Source organism: Bos javanicus, chromosome 21 (assembly GCF_032452875.1).
Source record: "Bos javanicus breed banteng chromosome 21, ARS-OSU_banteng_1.0, whole genome shotgun sequence".
NCBI lineage: Eukaryota > Metazoa > Chordata > Mammalia > Artiodactyla > Bovidae > Bos > Bos javanicus.
Genome location: NC_083888.1, coordinates 20,682,214 through 20,699,374, shown reverse-complemented (window position 1 = coordinate 20,699,374; position 17,161 = coordinate 20,682,214). Strand labels below are relative to the sequence as shown.

At 42.6% G+C, this 17,161-nt stretch overlaps 1 protein-coding gene across 5 annotated transcripts in view; it reads right to left on the bottom strand.

Annotated features, from left to right (window-relative positions):
* The window catches only part of WDR93 (WD repeat domain 93), a 52,328-nt gene extending 35,267 nt beyond the window's left edge, over positions 1-17,061 (bottom strand). For 4 of the 5 annotated variants that reach the window (XM_061394428.1, XM_061394431.1, XM_061394429.1 and 1 more), the window contains exons 1-4: positions 16,976-17,061; positions 7,084-7,428; positions 5,598-5,790; positions 3,291-3,355 (exon numbers count right to left, since the gene is read on the bottom strand). In XM_061394428.1, coding sequence (XP_061250412.1) covers positions 3,291-3,355; positions 5,598-5,790; positions 7,084-7,401 — 576 coding nt within the window. In that variant the 5' untranslated portion in view covers positions 7,402-7,428; positions 16,976-17,061. Of the gene's footprint in view, positions 1-3,290; positions 3,356-5,597; positions 5,791-6,789; positions 6,873-7,083; positions 7,429-16,975 lie in introns of those variants that run through there. The other variant, XM_061394432.1, reaches the window with a different exon arrangement.
* Positions 17,062-17,161: the final 100 nt, after the last annotated feature.

Here is a 17,161-nt window from a genome sequence, read left to right as displayed (position 1 = left end):
TGCTCGTGGGCTCCCGAGCTCCAGCTCAGTGGTTGTGGTGCACGGGCTTAGCTGCTCCGCGGCATATGGGATCTTCCTGGACGAAGGAGCTAACCTGTGTCCCCTGGCAGGCAGATTCCAATCTACTGTACTACCAAGGAAGTCCCCAACAGCATCTTTTGATGAGCATAAGTTTTAAATTCGTTTTATTAGGGATATGATAATAACATAATAAACTGTGCATATTTAAACTGTACAGTTTGATTAGTTTAGACATATATAGATCCCTTGAAACCAGCACCACAATCAAGAGAAGGAACATATCCATTCTTCCCGCCCCTTTGTAAGCCTTCCTTCCACCCCTCTCCCAACCTACCCAGGCAAAAACTGGCATTCTCTGTCCCTAGATTAGTTTTGTATCTTCTTGAATTTTATAGAAATGGAATCATACAGTATATATGTATTCTTTTTTGTCAGACTTCTTTCACTCAGCCTAATTATTCTGAGATGTAGCCATGTTGTTATATGTATCCCTTTTTACTGCTGAGCAGTATGTGCCAAGATCGATTTAGCCATTTACCTGTTGATGGGTGCGGAGTGGTTTCTGGTTTCTGGCTAAGACCAAGAAAGCTGCTAGGAATGTCCATGTACAAATCTTCATATGGAAATATACTTTCATTTCTCCCAGGCAAATATCTGGGAGTGGAATGGCCGCATCATATGGCGGGTGTACGTTTAACGTCTTTTTTAAAAATAATTGCCAAAGTGGTTGTGGTACTAGTCCTCACCGCCAGCAGTGTATGAGAGTCCCGGCTGTTTCATAGTCTGCTAACACTTGGTATGGTCTGTCTTTTCAATTTTAGGCATTCTAGTACACATGCAGGGACAGATCATGATTTTAATTTGTATTTTCTCTAATGACTAATGGTAGTGAACATCTTATTTATCTTCTATATATTCTTTGGTGAACTGTCTTTTTTTTTTTTTTAATCAAGATATTTGCTCATTTTAAAAACCTGTGTTGTTTTTCTTATTTTTGAGTTTGAGAGTTCTTTATATCTTCTAGATACAAGTCTTTTATCAGATATGTGATTTGCAATTATTTGCTCCTAGTCTATAACTTGCCTTTGTATTCTTTTAACAGTGTCTTTTGTAGAACAGAAGGTTTTAGTTTTGATGAAGTCTGACTTATCAGTTTTTTTTTCTTGTATGAAATACAATTTCGGTATTGTAGTTTAAAAACATAAATACAGTATACTAACGCATATATATGGAATTTAGAAAGATGGTAACAATAACCCTGTGTACGAGACAGCAAAAGAGACACTGATGTATAGAACAGTCTTATGGACTCTGTTGCAGAGGGAGAGGGTGGGAAGATTTGGGAGAATGACATTGAAACATGTAAAATATCATGTAAGAAACGAGTTGCCAGTCCAGGTTCGATGCACGATACTGGACGCTTGGGGCTAGTGCACTGGGACGACCCAGAGGGATGGTATGGGGAGGGAGGAGGGAGGAGGGTTCAGGATGGGGAACACATGTATACCTGTGGCGGATTCATTTTGATATTTGGAAAAACTAATACAATTATGTAAAGTTTAAAAATAAAATTAAAAAAAAAAACTTTGCCTAACAAAGATCACAAAGACTTGCTCCTGTTTTCTTCTAGAGGTTTTATAGTTTTTGAGTTTTCATATAGCTCAAATGATCCATTTTGAGTTAATTTTTGCATATCACATGAGGCCTGAGAGATTCCTAATAGCTCGGTTGGTAAAAAATCTGCCTGCAATGCAAGAGACCCCAGTTCAATTCCTGGGTTGGGAAGATCAAATGGAGAAAGGATAGGCTACCCACTCCAGTATTCTTGGGCTTCCCTGGTAGCTCAGCTGGTAAAGAATCTGCCCACAATTCGGGAGACCTGGGTTTGATTCCTGGGTTGGGAAGATCCCCTGGATAAGGGAACAGCTACCCACTCTAGTATTCTGGCCTGGAGAATTCCATGGACTGTGTAGTCCATGGGGTCACAAAGAGTCGGATGCAACTGAGAGACTTTCATTCACTCACATGAGGCATGAGAAGTTTCTTTGATGAAGTCCCATTTCAGTTTTTTTCTCTTACAATTAGTGCCTTTTGTGTCCTAAGAAATCTTTGCTTGCCCCAAGGTTGCAAAAACCATTTCCTGTATTTTTTTTAAAAAGGATAATGTCTTTGCCCTTTAAAGTTAAGTCTATAATTCATCTCTAATTTTTATATATGATGTGATGTAGGGTTGAGCTTCATTCCTTCCCCCAATATGTTTATCCAGCATTCCAGCATCATTCCAGCATCCCCCACACAAACTGAATTGCTTTGGGCTCATCAGTAATATTTTTTATAAAATAAACTGCAATTAAAAATATAATCTTAGCAATACCTCCTCCTTTTTAGGTTTGTTAATTTAAAAAACACTTTCAGAAACCTACAGCATGCAGGCAAGGTACTAGGAATAAGAAATATATGGGTCCATGTCCTGTGCTCTCGAGGAACTTACCTCCAGGAGAAGAAACAGTCATAAACAAATAAGTATGGAGGGTGGAGAAACACTGTGATAGAAATCCTGTCCTATATGGTTGTGACACAGGAGGGAAAGGTCAACTTCTCTTGGGAAAGTAGCTCAGAGAGGAGGATGTCTGAGCTGGTCTTGAGGAATGAGAGCAATTTACGAGGCACACATAGTAGGCAGGAAAACAAGGAGAGCTTTCTAGGCGGAGGGGAAGAGTATGGATAAGAGAACAGGATGTGAAGCAGCCTGGAAAATTTAGGGACTTGTTAGTAGTTATTAGGGCTTCCCTGGTGGCTCAATGGTAAAGAATCCACCTGCCAATGCAGGAGACATTGGTTTGATGCCTGGGTTGGGAAGATCCTCTGAAGAAGGAAATGGCTATCCACTGCAGTATTCTTGCCTGGACAATTCCATGGACAGAGGAGCCTGGTGGGTTATAGTCCATGGGGTTGCAAAAGAGTCAGACACAACATAGCAACTCAACAACAACAAAGTCGTTAAGAGATACATTGATCTGGTGCTCAATTTGGACTGGAATTCCTTAGCAATTTTCTTCTCTTGACAAGAGGGTAAATAAATTCAAGGCATTCAGTATGTACTCTGATGGTGAGGGAGCTTTCAGTTGGATATTCTGGAGGAAGCTCCCTGGCCAGGGAGGTCTCTACTTCTCTCTACTCTAGGATAGCTGTCATTGCCTCCATGTTAAAAGTAAACTTGATTTGCTACAGCTTTTGGCCCAGCTATCAATGAAAGAACAGGAGCTTACCAATTCATTGATGGCTTTGATGAGGTAAAGACCATCCTTATAAAAATAAAACAGTCGAACAATACCTGAAACAGAAAAATAAGGAAGATTGAGAGACAGACAAGTGAGCTGAAGACAAATTGGAATTTTATATATTTGACTTTCTGAAATATCATAAGCTCGTGCATTATTAGGATTCCTCCCTAGCCCCTCCACTGCCTGTGATCATCTTGGTTTCCTGGCCTTCTTCCACCCCTCACTTGAAATGTTCAAGCTATTTTCGCTCTTAGGTCATCTCTAGCTACACTGGCCCTACCTTCTTATTTTAGAATCTGTTTGTAAGCACTTCAGCTACACTGATCCACTCCTTGATTTCTGCCCACCTGTTTTAGCACATCACCCCAGCGTTTCACACTGTCACCCAATCACTTCCTATGGCAGCGGTGGTTTAGTTGCTAAGTCCTGTCTGGCTCTTGCGACCCCATGGACTGTAGCCCACCAGGCTCCTTTGTCGATGGGATTTTCCAGGCAAGACTACTGGAGTGAGTTGCATTTCCTTCTCCAGGGGATCTTCCAGACCCAGGAATCAAACCCGGGTCTCCTGCATTGCAGGCAGATTCTTTACTGACTGAGCTACGAGAGAAGCCCTCACTTCCTGTGAGTGTTCATTATTCCACTTGCGAGTGTATGGATTCTCTGAGGGAAAGGATAGTTTCTTCCTCTTCTATGTGCCTCATCTCTCAAACCCCAGCAAGCTCCCCATGAAGTTAATTTTGTCAATTCAGTAAGTAATTCAGTCATTCTAATTCCCGTTTAACCTAAGGGTTCTAGTATATGATCATCACCCACAAACTTCAAAAAAACACCACTTTCTTGAGGTGCCTCCCAGACACTCATAACCTACCTCTATTGCCATAATACAGACTTTGAAGAGGCACCTGGCCCGCTGTGGGTAAAAGTCTAACTCAACCCAATAAATATTCATGGATATCTGCTCCAAGACCGCAAAGGCTCGAAGGACAACCAAGGCAGTCTCCGCCTTCCCGTTTATCACATTCAGAATCACAGAGACATGAAACCAACTGGATATAATGCAGTGTGATAAATGCAATCCTATCGTCAGACCAAACTCCTCCTGAATATCAACATTCCTACTCCAGGTGCCTCAAACATGTACATGTGCAAATGGAAGCTTTCAACTCACAGTCCCCTGGAACCTTACTCTCCTATAACTGCTTTTCAAGGAATGGTATCATCTTCTACCCCATTATCTAAAGGCAGAAAGGAGTCATTTTTCTTCACACCCACCACTCCCCAACTCCACACATATGTTCCGTCTCTCACCAAGTTTTTCCACCATATTTTCCTTTTCATTTTTTAAGCTTTTTGTTTTGAACTAATTTTAGACATATAGAAAAACTGCAAAAATACTACAAAGCATTCCCTTATACCCCTCACCTCACTTCCCCTAGTGTTAACATCTTACAGAACCATAGTGCACTTTTCATTTAAACCGCTCCTGCCTTAGTTCAGACCTTCATAATTTCTCTCTTCAATGGATGCACTAGCTCTTCCTGGTCTCCCTACCTTTCCATTTGGGTTTTTCAAACTCCTATCTGGGTGCTCTTCCTAAAACATCAATGGCATCAGGTCATTCTCCTACAGAAAGAGTATCCTCCAGGACACTGTCCATAGTTCTCTGCACAAAGGTTCCTCTGCCTGGTTCATCCTCAGGCTGAGTGGGGAAAGCAAGCCTCGTGTATGTGAGCAGCAGGACTGCTGAGTGCTGGAAAGGGTGTGGACTCTGGGGCTACACTGCCTGGTTCAAATCCTGCCTGTGCCACTTTCTCTGTTGTTATTTAGTGGCTAAGTCATGTCTGACTCTTTGCAAACCCATGGACTGTAGCCTGCCAGGCTCCTCTGTCCATGGAATTCTCCAGGCAAGAATACTGGAGTGGGTTGCCATTTCCTCCTCCAGGGGATCTTCCCAACTCAGGGATCAAACCCGCATCTCCTATATTGGCAGGCAGATTCTCTACCACTGAGTCACCCAGGAAGCCCGCTTTCTGCATTACCTCTTCTGAAAAACAAGAATAATAAACTATACCTATCTCCTAGGCTATTGTGAGGGTGAAATGGACCAACCTATGTGAAAAGTTAGAACAGTGCCTGGCACACCACACTGTCCTGCAGATGTTGGCTGCTACTACATGACCAGGGAGAACTCTCCATGTCTGGTCCCTCCCATGCCTGGAAAGAAGATTAAACTGAACAACAGTCTACAGGTACCTGTAAATTAGGCTAAAAAGGAAAGAGAGGAACATGTACCCATTTCATCCACAGGAGCAATAAGTATTTCACTCCCCAAATCTGTGGCCCAGATGGAAATGACATCAACCTTAAGTTTCTCCCAAACATATAATTGTTTAGCGTTATGCAGATTATAGATAGAGAATCCTTTGCTTCCTCCAATAAACACATAGTCTTGGGAAACATCCATGCAGTTTGGCATTGTGTTGAGCTGGAAAAAGCAAAACAAAGAGAAAGGGAACAGTTTTCAGTTACTGCCATCTGAAAGTAATATGAGCTAACTTTTCTTTTTTTGGCAGCAGTGTGCAGCTTGTAGGATTCTCAGTTCTCCAGCCAGGATGGAACTTCTGCCCCCTGCAAGGGGAGTGTGGAGCCTTAACCACTGGACCACTAGGGAAGTCCTGAGTTAACTCTTCAAAAAGGGATGCAGGTCCTTCCTAGTTATGGTATCCCACCCAAATGCAGTGCCCATCTAAATATCTTGCCCAGATATCAAGAAAGTCATAGTATTCTACATTTAGGGGAAAGGGGCAAGAGAAAGCAAGGAAGTTGAGAAGAAATGCTCGTTCACAACACCAAGCGTGGCCACAGCCCTGCGATAAGTGGACCAGTGGCCCCATTCCCTGTACTTTGTTCTTCTAGAACACTGTGGAAAGAGTTGTAGCTGACACCTGGGCAGATTCTCAACCACCAAGCAAGACAGCAATTGATACACTCCAAAAGATTTTCAAATAACAATAGGATGTAAAAGGTAGATGTGCATAATCTTCAGTTAACCAGAACACCCATTTACCCAGGCAATGACTGCTGCTGCTGCTAAGTCACTTCAGTCGTGTCCAACTCTGTATGACCCCATAGATGGCAGCCCACCAGGCTCCCCCATCCCTGGGATTCTCCAGGCAAGAACATTGGAGTGGGTTGCCATTTCCTTCTCCAATGCATGAAAGTGAAAAGTGAAAGTGAAGTCGCTCAGTCGTGTCTGACTCTTCGCGACCCCATGGACTGCAGCCCACCAGGCTCCTCCATCCATGGGATCTTCCAGGCAAGAGTACTGGAGTGGGGTGCCATCGCCTTCTCCGCAGGCAATGACTAGATCCGTTTTAATCAGCATCAGCATGCCTGTAATCTTTCCAACATGCACCTGTCCTACAGGTAAATGAAGATTCCTGGCAGGAATTCCTTCCCAGGAGCAGGTGTTTTCATTTATTACCTTAACACTCAGTTGAGGAGACTTCCCTGGTGGTTCAGTGGTTAAGACTCTGCCTTGAAATTCAGGGGACACGGGTTCGATCCCTGGTCAGAGAGAGAGCCCACATGCCCCAGTTAGTGAGCCCATGTGCTCTTGAGCCCCTGTGCTATAACAAAAGAACCCACATGACAAAATGAAGATCCCACGTGGTGCAACTGAGACCCAACACAGCCAAATAAATAAATAATTAATAAAATAAATGTTAAAACCACCACTCAGTTGAGAAACAAGGCCACCTTGGCAGCTGCTCCATACCTTACTTTCTCTAAGTGGATGGTAGATGGTGGGCGGGGTCCGGCGGAGCTCAGCTTTCTTTGAGGTGTCCCTCGCCTCAATCATTTCCCATGAACGGTCAAACAGTGAGTTCACCATCTTGTTGATCATTCGATATGGCTGGGGTAGGGAATCTTGCTCTTGATCTGGATCCTTGAAGACCCAATCATCTTCATCGTCCTTAGACCAGTCCTTCTCTGTCGGGGACGGCACCTCCAGTGTCCCCTTTCGGGTAAAGATGGGGAGCTTCATCTTCTGACTTCGACTTCCTTTGGGACTTGCCATCACAGAAGATAGCATTGGAAATGTCTATGAAATTCTGAAAAGCTGGTCAAAGAAGTAAGCCAAGGTACTTAGAGATAAAAGGGGGAAGTTATCAGAAGACAGCACATCATCCTCCTTAGAGTATTAGGTTATGGGCACTATTTATTCTAGAGCCTGGCACCTCCCTCATTACCACATCATTAATATATGCTCTTCATTTTAATAAGGATATCAGCAGAGACAGGTTTTGACTATTCATATCTTTCAGGCCACCCCAAGATGACATGTGCTATGATGAAAGGAAAGGAGTTTGACTTCTTGCTGCCTTTCTTCACCTCCTGATAAGAGAGTGGCTTTCTGTCCCAAATTGAATACACCCTTTCTCTGCAACTTAGGCCTTCTCCTGGCTCTTCCATCTCTGCAAATGGCTGTGCTGAAGCCAGCTGGGTAGGGGGCCATGATTCTCTGCTTGTTTTCCTTTCACCTCCAGTCAGGTACAGTGCAAACACTTCCATTCCTTGCTGTCAAGTTTACTCCTTCCTCTCTATTCCCCCTGCTGCCATCCAGCTCTGTAGGCACAGTGCCCAGAGCCTATGAGATTTCTCAAGGGCTTACAGAAATATCTGAGACCTGAAAAGAAATGGACTAAAAAAGAAAATCCCACAAAATCAAAATAAATACTTATGAAAACACTGACAGCTTATCAACTCCACTGTGTGTACATAATATCTAAGTCTATAAGAAAAGAACAAGTAATCTGTATTTTATAAAACTCAAAACTGTACACTTATAAGAAGGTTTTCAAATGTTACAGTTAATAAAAGGCATTTAATGTGGCACACGGGGTACATTTTAAGATGTTTAATAGGTAGTGGAGTAGGGTCTTGCACTGTTGGAGTGCCTTGGGGCCCTGGAAGCCTTATAAAGGCCCTGGTACCATCATCTTTTCTCTCGTGTGAGAGTACATCTGTGATATTTCCGTACAAAGTGAGAAGAGACTATCTGGGTCTGAGTCTGAAAGGAAAGAACCATCTGAAATCATCAGTAGGAACACTAAACTGAGCTCACACAGGGCTAGGAATAATGCCTGTTTCCACCAGCAAGAACAGAAAACCTCATTATTTACAAACATCAGGTAGAGTACTCAGGAGAATCTAGCCAAGTAGTGGGAAAAATTAATCCTATTCAAATACTGTTCTGGTATTGCCCAACAAAACTTGGAAGTCAGAAGATCAAACTTAATGAAGTAACTTGACTACAAATATTTATAGAACAAATATTTATAGGAATACAAATATGAAACCAAGCCCAGATAAAACTAAGTTCCCTTACTGAGTTTGTGATTAATCTCTCTATCTAAAACTTTACTCCCTTGCCTCTCTCCTTTGACTTCACTCCATTTCTTCTGCCCTCTGACCTCAATCCTGAACACCAGTCAACCAGAATCAGATGACTAAGATTGCAGTTGCCGATAACATCGTAAATGTACTAAGATTGCTGTTATAGACATCATCATTAACGTACAAACTCAGGTTGTTTATCTAGGGCAAGATTAAGCTCTTAGATCCCCAAGTCACGGACTACCTGGCCAGAGAATCACGAACTGGGTCATCCATAGCTCCCAAAACTATGACTAAGACATGTCACAGAAATGTCACAAGACAACAATAATCCCAATTTCTTTTCCACTTTGAAATATCCCTAACCCAAAAACCAAGAAGGAGTGGATCCAAGACTCATTTCCCACTCCCTTGCTTTGTGCCCTGCAATAAACCCTTCAGTTCAGTTCAGTTCAGTCGCTCCGTCGTGTCCGACTCTTTGAGACCCCATAAATCGCAGCACACCAGGCCTCCCTGTCCATCACCAACTCCTGGAGTTCATTCAGACTCATGTCCATTGAGTCAGTGATGCCATCCAGCCATCACATCCTCTATTGTCCCCTTCTCCTCCTGCCCCCAGTCCCTCCCAGCATCAGAGTCTTTTCCAATGAGTCAACTCTTCGCATGAGGTGGCCAAAGTACTGGAGTTTCAGCTTTAGCATCATTCCTTCCAAAGAAATCCCAGGGCTGATCTCCTTCAGAATGGACTGGTTGGATCTCCTTGCAGTCCAAGGAACTCTCAAGAGTCTTCTCCAACACCACAGTTCAAAAGCATCAATTCTTCAGCGCTCAGCCTTCTTCACAGTCCAACTCTCACATCCATACATGACCACCGGAAAAACCATAGCCTTGACTAGACGGACCTTTGTTGGCAAAGTTGTCTCTGCTTTTCTTTGCTGTAAACACTTGCTGTCAAAATTTGGCTTTCTGTGTCATGGACACATGAGCCCTCGCTCAGTTACAAAAATAATCAGCATCCAATGGAGTAAAATTCACAATGTCTAAGATCCAATTAAAAAATGACTGTGGTATATCTACATTATGGGATACTACTGCTGCTGCTGCTGCTAAGTCGCTTCAGTCGTGTCCAACTCTGTGTGAACCCATAGATGGCAGCCCACCAGGCTCCCCCGTCCCTGGGATTCTCCAGGCAAGAACACTGGTTGCCATTTCCTTCTCCAATGTATGAAAGTGAAAAGTGAAACTGAAGTCACTCAGTCGTGTCCGACTCTTCACAACCCCATGGACTGCAGCCTACAGGCTCCTCCGCCCATGAGATTTTCCAAGCAAGAGTACTGGAGTGGGGTGCCATCGCCTTCTCTGTTACGGGATACTGCTGCTGCTGCTGCTAAGTCACTTCAGTCGTGTCCGACTCTGTGCGACCCCATAGACGGCAGCCCACCAGGTTCCCCCGTCCCTGGGATTCTCCAGGCAAGAACACTGGAGTGGGTTGCCATTTCCTTCTCCAATGCATTACTACTCAGTAATAAAAATCAAAAAACTACTGATAAACACAAAAACATGGATGAACCTCAAAGGCAATATGCTGAATGAAAGAAACCAGTCTAAAAACCTATGTGCAGTGACTCCATCTATAAGGCATTCTTGAAAATCAAAACGAAAATGGGGATCAGAACAGTAGTTGTCAGGAGTTATAGGTGGGGGGTGATGTTATTTTAAAAAGAAGAGCATGAAGGAATTTTGGGGGTAGTGAGACTCTTTCATTCAGATTGTAAAGAGCTCTGCAGAGACAATATGATTATCTATAGAGAAAACCTGATTATCTATGGAGAAAAGCTGATGGAATCTTTTAAAAAAAATTTTACAAGAGCTAATAAAGTTAGCAAGGTTGCAGAATAAAAGTTCAATATACAAAAATATACTCTATTTCTATATAATGACAACAAACAATCAAAAATTAAAATTAAAAATGCTATTGTTAATAGTATAAAAATATGAAATACTTAGGGTTAAATCTGACAAAAGATGTACAAGACCTGTGCCCTGACAGCTATAAAATACCACTGAGTGTGTATGTGTTAGTCGCTCAGTCATGTCTGACTCTTTGTGACCCCATGGACTGTAGCCAGCCCAGCTCCTCTATTCATGGAGTTCTGCAGGTAAGAATACTGGAGTGGGTAACCATTCTCTTCTCTAGGGGACTTTCCTGACCCAGGGATCAAACCCAGGTCTCCTGCATTGCAGGCAGATTCTTAACTGTCTGAGCCGCCAGGGAAGCCCATAAAATATCACTGAAAGAAGACCTAAATAAATGGAGAGAGACAGATCTTATTCATGGGCTGGAAGACAATGTTTTTAGGGTGTCAATTCTCTCCAAATTGATTTATAAAAAATTAAAATAATCCCTATGATAATCCCTGTTGGCATTATTTTTTAGAAATTAAGAAGTTGATGTTACATTTCATATGGAAATGCAAAGTACCTAGAATAGCCAAAATTACTTAGAAAAAGAAAGAATTAGAAAATTAACATTACCTACTTCAAGACTTAAAAAGCCACAGTAATCAAGGCAGTATGATATTGGCACTTAAAAAAAAAAGACAAAAAGACAACAAATAACAAGTGTTGGTGAGGATGTGCAGAAAAGGGAACCCTCATACACTGCTGGTGGGAATATAAATTAGTGAAGTCATTACAGAAAATAGTATGGAAGTTCCTCAAAAAAATAAAAGTAGAATTACCACTGTTGTTGTTTTTCGGTTGCTAAGTCGAGTCTGACTCTGCAACACCACAGACTGCAGAACTACACAGAAAAGGTCTTAATGACCTGGATAAACAGGATGGTGAGGTCACTCACGCAGAGCCAGACATCCTGGAAGTCAAGTGGGTCTTAGGAAGCATTACTAGGAACAAAGCTAGTAGAGGTGATGCAATTCTAGCTGAGCTACTTAAAATCCTGAAAGACGATGCTGTTAAAGTGCTGCACTCAATATGTCTGCAGATTTTGAAAACTCAACAGTGGCCACAGGACTGGAAAAGGTCAGTTTTCGGTCCAGTCCCAAAGAACTAACATATGATCCAGCAATTCCACTTTGGGGCATTTTTCCAAAGAAAACAAACAAACAAACAAAACTATTTTGAAAAGATATGTGTATCCCTAGGTTCATTGCAGCATAATTCACAATAGCCAAAATATGGAAGCAACCTAAGCATCCTATCGATAGATGAATGGAAAAAGAAGATGTGATATAGATAATGGAATATTATTCAGCTGTAAAAAAGAATAAAACCTTGCATTTGCAACAACATGGATAGACCTAGGGGCTTCTCCGGTAGCTCAGTCAGTAAAGAATCTGCCTGCAGTGCAGGAGACTCGGGTTCAATCCCTGGGTCAGGAAAATACCCTGGAGAAGGAAATGGCAACCCACTCTAGGATCCTTGCCTGGAAAATCCCATGGACAGAGGAGCCTGGTGGGTTGTAGTCCATGGGGTCGCAAAGAGTTGGGCACGACTGAGTGACTAACACCAGACCTAAAGTGAACTATGCTAAGTGAAATAAGTCAGACAAGAAAGACAAGTACCATATGATTTCACTTATATATGGAATCTAAAAAAATAATACAGGGACTTCCCTGGTGATTCAGGGGCTAAAACTCCATGCTCCCAATGCAGGGGGCCTAGGTTTGATCCCTGGTCAGGGAACTAGAGCCCAGATGCCACAACTAAGAGTTCACACTCTGCAGCTAAGACCCGGTGCAGCCAAACAAATTAAATTAAAAATACTTAAAAAAATACAAGTGAACAAACAAAACAAAATAGTCATAGATACAGAAAACAAAGAGGTGGCTGCCAGAAGCAGTAGGGGATGGAGAGATATGTAAAATAGGTCAGGGAGATGGAGAGGTACAAAAAAAAAAAGACAAATATATCAATGAAACTAGAGAAGACAGAATTAGATTCACACATATATGGACAGTTTGTTTTTGACAAAGATAATTCAGTGAAGAAAGTACAATCCTTTCAATAAATAATGTTGCATCGGTTAAATATCCATATGGGGAAAAAAGAACTCTGATCCATACCTTGCACTATATACAAAAATTAATTCAAAGTAGTTGTTGTTTAGTCACTAAGTCGTGTCCGACTCTTTTGCAACTCCAAGGACTATAGCCTGCCAGGTTCCTCTGTCCATTGGATTTCCCAGGCAAGAATTCAAAGTAGACCATAGGCCTAAATGTAAAATGATAAAACTTCTAGAAGAAAACATAGGGAAAAATCTATGCAATCTTCAGTTAAACAAAGATTTCTTAGCTATGACATTAAAGCACACACTCCATAAGAACAAACTGATAATTTATACCTTTCAAAAACAAACTTATGCTCCTCAAAAGACATTTAAGAAAATAAAAGGTAGCCCAAAGACTAGGAGAAAATACTTGTAGGCAAAATGTTTGTATTCAAAATATTTTGAAAATTCTTAAAACTCAATAATAAGAAAATGATACATTTTTTTCAAATGGGCAAAAGATTTGCATCAACACTTAACAAAAGAAGATATACAGATGGAAAACAGGCATATTAAAGATGTTCTTCATGGTTAATCATTAGGGAAATGCAAATTATAATTACAGTGAGACAGTACTACCCATGTATTAGAATGCCTGAAGTTAGAAAGATAGACATAACAAATGTTGTTGAAGATGAGGAAAACTGGAACTCTTCTAGTTGTTGCTGGGAAAGTAAAACACTACAGTTTAGAAAACAGTTTAGCATTTTCTTAAAAAGTTAAATTTACATCTACCACAATATCCATTCATTCTACTCCTAGGTGTGAAATAAGGGAACTGAAATCATATGTCCATACACAGACTTGTAAATGAACATTCATTACAGTTTCACTTCCGGGAGTCTCAAACTGAAAGCAACCTAAATGTTTATCAACAGGTGAACAGACAAACTCCTACACATTCACATCCCATTCACATCAGTGGGAACACGGAATAGTAGAGCCTCTTTGGAAAACAGCTTGGCAGTTTCTTACAAAGTTGAAAACACACTAACAGGATTTAGCAATGCCATCTCTACATCTGTATGCAAGAAAAATTAAAGTGTTTCATATGAAAATCTGTACTTAAATATTTATAGCAGCTCTATTTATAACTGCCTCCAACTGGAAACAATGCAAATGTACTTCAGTGGATAAAGAGACAATAAACTATAGCACATCCATACAATGGAATACTACTCAGTGATTAAAAATTTACAAACTACTGATATAGACAACATGGGTGAAACTCAAATGCATTATGCTAAGTGAAAGAAATCAAATAGAAAAGCTACATACTGGACTTTTTTGGTCCAGAGATTAACACTCTGCACTTCCAATGCAGGGGCATGGGTTTGATCCTTGATTTTGGATGTACCACATGCTTCACAGAGTGGCCTAAAAAAAAAAAATAAAGGCTACATACTGAATGATTCAATTTATGATACTGTGGAAAAGGCAGAATTGTAGGTATAGCAAAACAAACTATACAAATCTGTGTTTAGCAGCACTCTATGCTCATCTCTATCATCTGACATATCACTGCACTGTACTTTCCTCTTTTCTTGTATGCCTCATTAACTCTATTGCCATAGGCCTAGAGCTTAGCACAGTGGGTGGTACAGTTCAGTTGCTTCGGGGCCAGGTTCTCACATCCTGCCCAGCTGTCATCCCCGAGGAAGCCAGGCATCCAAGGCAACTAGCTCTCAGGCTCCTCAGGCCGCCCAAATGGGGAAGCCAGGTCTCATAGACTGTGAGCCAGACAGATGGCCACTGCTAGAGGGTCACAGAGACAGGGAAGGGGGAGAGGTTCACTGCTCCTCCTTGGGCCAGTGCTAGTGGAGGGCCTTAGTGAGGGCTCTGGAGCCCTCAGGACACAGTCCCCAATCTGTTCCCTGGGCCTTCCAGCTCACCCACTAGCACAAGGTGGTAAGCTGGAGGGCCTCCAAGAGAAAGCCTGAATCTGCCTCTTACCTCACTCTCCACCTGATGACCACCACACCACCAACCCCTGACTCAATCTCTTCTCCAATGGTCCCTCTTGACAGTTACCAGTGGGCAGGGCCCACTGCAGTGCTGACCAATAGCTGGGCAGGAACACTAATTGTGGCTCATTGACAGTTGGTTGCTTGTGGGCAAGGCCCACTGAGGCACCGACCAATGGCTGAGCAAGACCTGTTGCCTAATAACAGGGTACAGAGTAAATGAGGCACAGCAATTGGGAAATAAGTGCCTCAAGGCTGTATATTGTTACCCTGCTTATTTAACTTATATGCAGAGTACATCATGCGAAATGCCTGGCTGGATGAAGCACAAGTTGGAATCAAGATTGCGGGAGAAATATCAATAACCTCAGATATGCAGATGACACCACCCTTATGGCAGAAAGTGAAGAATTAAAGAGCCTCTTGATGAAAGTGAAAGAGGAGCATGAAAAAGCTGGCTTAAAACTCAACATTCACGACATCTGGTCCCATCACTTCATGGGAAATAGATTGGAGAAACAATGGAAACAGTGAGAAACTTTATTTTCTTAGGCTCCAAAATCACTGAGGATGGTGACTGTAGCCATGAAATTAAGGACTGCAGGTCCTTGGAAGAAAAGCTATGACCAACCTAGACAGCATATTAAAAAGCAGGGACATTATTTTGCCAACAAAATCCGTCTAGTCAAAGCTATGGTTTTTCCAGTAGTCATGTATGGATGTGAGAGCTGGACCATAAAGAAAGCTGAGCACCAAAGAATTGATGCTTTTGAACTGTGGTGTTGGAGAAGACTCTTGGAGTCCCTTGGACTGCAAGGAGATCCAACCAGTCCATTCTGAAGGAGATCAGTCCTGAATATTCATTGGAAGGACTGATGCTGAAGCTGAAACTCTAATAGTTTGGCCACCAGATGTGAAGAACTGACTCATTGGAAAAGACCCTGATGCTGGGAAAGATTGAAGGCCAGAGGAGAAAGGGATGACAGAGAATGAGATGGTTGGATGGGATCACTGACTTGATGGACATGAGGTTGAACAAGCTCCAGGAGTTGGTGATGGACAGGGAAGCCTGGTGTGCTGCAGTCCATGGTGTCACAAAGCTTTGGACATGACTGTGCGACTGAACTGAGCTGAACTGAAGGGCTGTGCTCATCCTGCTCTGTTACAGCTGGTAAAGAACTAGAGATCAGCTTTCTCCACAGTGCCATATTCTAGCTGGGTTTCCAGGTACTCCAAGGAGTCCAAGAATCCTGAATGTGAAACTGGTCTTCTAGATCATTATGATGGTATGTTGTCAAGGTAGGAGAAAAGAACATGTCTTATACAACAATTGTTACCTTGATTTAAAATTTAAATATTTAAACATGGTTTGTGGGGCTCTATTTGTACTTTTACCCAGGGCCTACAAATGTGAGGGGCAGACCTGATCATGGGAATAAAGTTTAAAAAAATTGACGCCCTTACTTTGTGACAATAAGTGAGTAGTAAGTCGCTCAGTCGTGTCCAGCTCTTTGTGACCCCATGGACTATACAGTCCACGGAATTCTCCAGGCCAGAATACTGGAGTGGGTAGCTGTTCCCTTCTCCAAGGGATCTTCCCAACCCAGGGATTGAACCCAGGTCTCCTGCATTGCAGGCAGATTCTTTACCAGTTGAACCACAAGGGAAGTCCAAGAATACTGGAGAATTCTATAAAATTATTGTTTATGGAAGAGTGGGGCTTCATGTCTTCAAGCCTCAAAAAGGAAAGTTCAGTGGTGTAGTTTTATTGTAATCTCTTTTAGCCCCCACTTCCTTCATATTAACCCTTTTTCAGAATTCCCTCAAGGAGCAATCTTCTTTCAGTGTTCATTCAATAATCCTAACAGAAAATTCTCTCACTCTACCTAGCTCTCATGCTAAAATACACCCCATGAATTGGCTTATCTCTGCTCTAACCATTTTCTTCCCCAGATCTGGAACTGGTGTTGCTCAAGGGAAAACAGAGATACAGAGCTGGGAAATGATTAGGCACCTCAGTCCCCAAGCAAAAAGTTCAGGGAAACCTCCATTCGGGACTCCGCTGTGGAGGTCCCTGGGTACCTGGGATCTGCGGGGAGGCGCAGGGCGTCCTAGGGACGCCTGAGGTTGAGGAGACAGGTCCCCTCAGATCCCCCGCTCGGAGATCCTAGAGATAGAGGGGAGTCCTGGCACATGTGAGGAGCCGCGGCACCCGGATCAGAAGCCGATATTTCTCTCACCTGGACCAGCAGCGTGGCGTCGCCGTAGTAACCACAACTTCCGGTCCCAACCGGACGTCTACTAAGTCCTCTTTGGAAGGGGTACACGCCCCCGTGGGGGCGGGGAGACTTGGTCCCTCGGGTGTGGAGAGACTGACGCTCCCGCGGGGAATAGTTGGCCGCCCCTGAGGACTAGTGACAGAGCCT